At 44.3% G+C, this 5,237-nt stretch overlaps 1 protein-coding gene across 1 annotated transcript in view; it reads right to left on the bottom strand.

The window, feature by feature from the left end:
• MAP4K4 (mitogen-activated protein kinase kinase kinase kinase 4) overlaps nt 1-5,211 on the bottom strand; it is a gene marked incomplete at its 5' end in the record, with an annotated part of 214,671 nt that extends 209,460 nt beyond the window's left edge. The window contains one exon of the mRNA XM_045283822.1: nt 5,119-5,211. Coding sequence (XP_045139757.1) covers nt 5,119-5,211 — 93 coding nt within the window. The remainder of the gene's footprint in view (nt 1-5,118) is intronic.
• Between the last annotated feature and the right edge of the window lie 26 nt (nt 5,212-5,237).

The following is a 5,237-nucleotide window of genomic DNA, read 5'->3' on the forward strand; positions in this document are numbered from 1 at the left end:
TGTTTTTGTTTTTTGCTGTTGTTGTTATTGGTTTGTTGGTTTTGACTTCCATTGTTGTTTCATTTGTCTTTGCCTGAGTTCTGCACTCATTAATGTAGCTGCACATCTGTCTAGATAAGATAGGCAGGATAAATAATTTGGAGATGAAAAGAACGGGACCAATGGTTCGGGGTGGGGGGGATACAGGAGAAAGGGAGTTGGGAGAAAGGAAAGGGGGGGGGGGGAGTCGGTAATGGAATTTGTCCCGTTTCTGAAGCCCCTTCATACATATACCAAATGTTGGTTAGATAAGAAAAGGGGCAAAACAGGAGTATGTACCTATGCCAATGGCCATATTATTTACACATTTTCAAGCTATAAGGAATTAAAACTGCAACAGGTTTTCTGTCTGGTGGTTGGATTTGCTTTCAGAAACCTGAGGTCAGGATTGTTTAAGAGACCTACACACCAGTCCTTGTTCAACAGGGCCTCCTACCACCTTCCAAGTCCGAAATCCCTTTAGCATGAAGGAAGCCAAGGTCGCAGGACAAGTCCGGACATGCCACACAGGGCAGATCAGCTGATTCTCTGCCTCCTCCTAATGAAAACAGCTGCCTTTATCTCAATCAAGAACAGAATCGTTTAAATGCCTTGCAGAAAAGTTTTAAATGCCTACTGCAAGGCGTTAGACTAATAATTTCTAAGAGCCAGACAATTTATACAGCACACTGTCTCTGTGCAAAGAAACGTGATTTCTGCACTTTCGCCCTGTTAATCTCAAAGCTTCTCTCAATGAGTCAACAGCGTACCCATTCAAAAGGCTGGAACAAAGCCTGGAGAGAGGAAGTGAATTTGGCAGATTAAACACAGCAAGGAGGAAGACAGCTGAAGAAATCTCCCACCGTAGTCCTTCCTAATTCACTTCAACCTCCTCCAACATCCCAACCACTTCCACCACTACTCTACCTGGGCCTCCGCCACCTCTCTCAAGGTCCACAGTCAACCAAGGCCCAAGGCATTCCCAAAACAAAAGCATCTGATGGAGCCCTTGCTCCTAAAATTCCTTAAACCCAACCAAACTTCCTGGGTCTCCAACCTGTGTAACAAGGCCCCTCTTCCATCTCAGGCCTAAACATCGCTAGGTGAGATTCCCATTACTCCCTCAACTTCCTGCCATCCCTGAAGGCCACCCTTCCATCACCACCCCCAGGCCCACCTTTCTTCAGCAAGTGAGCAGCTGAGCATTTATCACATGCCTCAAAACCTAACCAAACTTACTGCTGTCCAGTCAATTCTGACTCAGAGTGACTGCACAAGGCAGGGCAAACCTGCTCCTGTGGGTTTAGAAATTCAAAGGGAGTTGAAAGCCCCATCTTTCTCCCATGGAGCGGCTGGTGGTTTCAAACTCCTGAACCTGAGGTTAATAGCCCAATGTGTAAAACACTCTGCCACCAAGGTTCTCAGTGCCCAACAGGTAGCAAACTCTGTGTTCGCTCTCCCGACCCTGCAATTACTTTGGCCTGGCGCACCTTCCACCGAGGTCAATGATGCCGAGCCTCCATCCACTCCAACCCCTTGTGCCGAGTAAACCCGGACTCATGGCACTTTGCTTCTGGATTCTAAGCACCCTGAGGCCCCCTTAACGTCCAATTCCTGCTGGGGCCAATCGTGCCTTTCAAGGAGAGCTCTCCGCCTCAGGTTGCAGCTTTTTCCTACTCAAGCAATTCTGACACAACAGCCATTGTGCCCTTACACAATACAAACAGCACCCCAAGAAAAACGCAAAAAAGGTCCAAAAATATAGAAGTAACAATAAAAATCAAAACCCCACAGAAACAAATGTTGATTACTTCTGGTTTTAGTTTCTTATACCATCACTGTCGCCTCCCCTTTAATGAAAACAGTTAACAATGCGCTCTCTACAACCTGGAGGATAAACATGCACAAAATCATTCTACAAGGAGCCCTGGTGGGCTGCAATACTAAGGTCAGCAGTTCAAAACCACCACCAGCTGCTCCTCGGGAGAAAGGCAGGGCAGCTACTACAGGTTCAGAACTTGCAGGGCAGTTCTACCCCATCCCCTAAGGACCCGATGAGTCCGCGTCCACTCAGTGGCGTGAGCTTGGTGTTTGGTTTGGCACATGGTACTGTGAATGTAACCTTGTAAACAGAAATTGACAGCCACTTTCTCCAAGTTTTCTTGTGTATCCTTCCTTCTATTCCCTCCCCAAATCTTAAAACACTGAATTTGTCTAACAGAAAAACCTATTTTCTAACTTTTTTCCAAGATAAAGGTATATACTGCTCAACAACTCAAACCAGTTACCACTCCTCTCAAATATACAGAAAAACAAAAATGCACAAAATAAGTCTGTTATCAAAACTCGGCAACCTCACTTTTAAGTCAATCACTTCGTGTAATATATTCTTCTCAATATAAGTAAACAACGCTAAAAAACTAAGCTCAGGGGGGAAAAAATACAAAATGGGAACTATGGAATTAACTAGGTACAGGTTTTTCTCAGCTTACAGGTGAGCTTTAAATGAATTTACATATGTAAACTTCTTTGCTAATCACCAATTAGTTACGTATCTTTTCCAAACTCTGATGCCATGTGGTCACCCTTCGGGATGTGTAACAGCAATACACAAACACTGAAGCATTAAAAACCAACGTCTCTACACCACCACATGCAAACCAGAAAAAATGGCACATAAAACCCTATGCAACCAAGTAAACGTTCTAGAAAGTTTACATTTAAAAGAAGAAAACAGATGATACTTGTCTGGCAATTTTCACAATCTCCAGTGAACTTCCCAGTATCCACTGGTAAACATCAGAGTTTCCTATGACAGTTAGGAAAACTCTGTATGTGATACTCAGGGAAATGTTAACACTGGGTATTTGATACTTAAAGAATGTTTAGGTGTGATAATGGCTTTGGGAGTATGTAAAAAGAGGGGGACCTGCTTTAGCCTTTATGAGATTTACGTTAAGATAATAGAGAAGAGGAATACAGATGAACCAAGATTAGTCATGTGCTACTAACTGCTCTGCTTTATTCTATTTGTGCAGTGTTTTTTTTTTATCTAAAATAACTTTTAAAAGGTCATTGCTTATGGGCAATGTTTTGTTCTGGATTGTCTGCCACCATTACGCAGATTCCTTAATTCATTAGCTTTGCATAATTACAGAAAAAGTCTCTGCAACTGTACAGGCTTTGAAGCCAGCGAGCGGTGCCATAAGGGATATCCTGAATGCTTCCCTATGTAGTGCTCCTCGAACGGACTTCAAACCGCTCTGCCGGGAGGCAGGAGGGAGGCTCCCCAAGAGGAAATGAGAGGGGAAAACTTACTAAGGAACTTGTCCAAACTGTAACCATAAAAAGCTCCCATCTCTACACCACCAACGAATAAACACTCAAGTTCGTTCTTCTCTAGTTTAAAAACTGACAGATCTTCCAGCTTATTTCACTGCACTTCAACATAGATGCTGACCCACGAAGACACAAACAATCCAACTACTGTGTAGCCAGGTCAGAAACCAGCTTTGGCTAACTTACTTGGAAGAGGAGGACACTTAGATTTGGCCAAGAAAAGTAGGTTAGAAGAAGAAGAAGAAAAAAAAACAACCTGGCACTTAAACAGTGGGGCTAGGAAGAATGCCTCTAAGCCAGTACCAGGCTACTCAGTGAGTTGCAACACAACCTTTTCCAAAATTTTCCAAACACTTCCAAATTCAGTTGAGCCCAGCAGCCTGAATTAACAGGGCTCCCTTTCAAATTCAAAAATCTGGCCTGGGCCCCAACAGTTAACCAACAAAACACATGCTAATTCACTTGAGCGAACCTAAAAAAATGGACTCAAGTTCAGACTCGAGGCCCATACAGCCCAAGCTAGAAGGTGGGACTGCTCAAGAGATGGGTAAACAAACCCTCTCATAAAGCATAAGAGAGACAATGGGATCCACACAATGTGGCCTGAGGAAGCATCTATTGTTATCTAACAAGATCTCCCAGCCCTCTCCCCCCACCCACCCAGCCCATTTTAACAAGGTAATGGCAATTCTTCTTGGGGAAACCCCATAGTTTAGCTCCGAAGGTTTTTGTGTTTGTTTTTTCTCCTAACCCTACTTTGTTCCCAACCCGAACAGCTGGGAAACTCCTCCAATACAGAGATGACTTTTTGGAAATCATAGGAAACAAAACCAGGCAGGGCCAATCTATTGTTTTACAGTTTCAAAGCCTTGCTCGTCCATTACCTGCAGGTCTTTCATAATCTTTAAAATAAATGCACAGTGAATAAAACGAACAACAATGTGAGTCACACAGGTGTCAGCTACTCCCCACAGACTCATAAGGTCTGCAGATTTGTTCGTTGTTGATGGGGGGGAGGGGGGCGCGGAGAGGGGAGGAGTTTAAAAAGAGAAAGACCTAGAATGGGTGTGAAACCAGGGCATCCTCTTTATACTCCTCTCTACTCTCACTCATTCCTGTTTCAGTTACACACCTGTCAAACAGGTTATTCCTGGAATTCAGATTTTATAATCTCCTCACAGTAATTCTTCCTGTTGCCCAAAGTCACACCTCTCCCTACTTTCCCAAAACATGTATCCATCAGTACAGTGTATGATAGACAGGGGTTACAAAGAAGTCCCAGTCAAGCACCAAACTCCGCACCTTGGGCACCTGGCAAGCGTTCCAAGAGGGAAGCCTGGTGACCATTTTCAGAATAGCCAAAGCAATTGAAAGGGGGGGAAAAAAATCATTACATGCGGCCTACCCTTGTTGAATTGCAATTAACACACAAATTCAGACAGCCAGATTTGGGGAGGGATTTTTAAAAACGAAGGTTATCTTCATGAAAAATGTTTGTCCATTCCCTGAGAAAAATAAGTGCATGCCTAAGAATGTGGTTTATTTCCCTATCTCAAAGCCAGGAAATGAGGTCTTTTAAGGCCAATCTGAATATAAACTCTGTTTAAAAACATGAGAGACTGCGAGCCGGGAAGCCCCTCGGCTAACTTTGGCCCAGTGGCGTGGCCTGCAGTCAGCAGCGTGTGGATCACCCCTTCTTCTCTCGTCTCCCAACACGAAGTTTCCACACGCCACGGGAAACAAAGAAAGCCCCACACCGACCTTGTAGACTTGTCCATAGGTGCCATTTCCCACCACTTCCACCAGCTCGAAAATCCCAGCAGGGTCCTGGAGAAGAAGGAGGGGAGGGGTTACAATCGAACAGAAAGCCCCCCACCCCC

The sequence above is a fragment of the Echinops telfairi genome, unplaced genomic scaffold, assembly GCF_000313985.2.
Source record: "Echinops telfairi isolate 266 unplaced genomic scaffold, ASM31398v2 ScPeMD7_7467;HRSCAF=8505_1, whole genome shotgun sequence".
NCBI classification, from domain to species: Eukaryota; Metazoa; Chordata; class Mammalia; order Afrosoricida; family Tenrecidae; genus Echinops; species Echinops telfairi.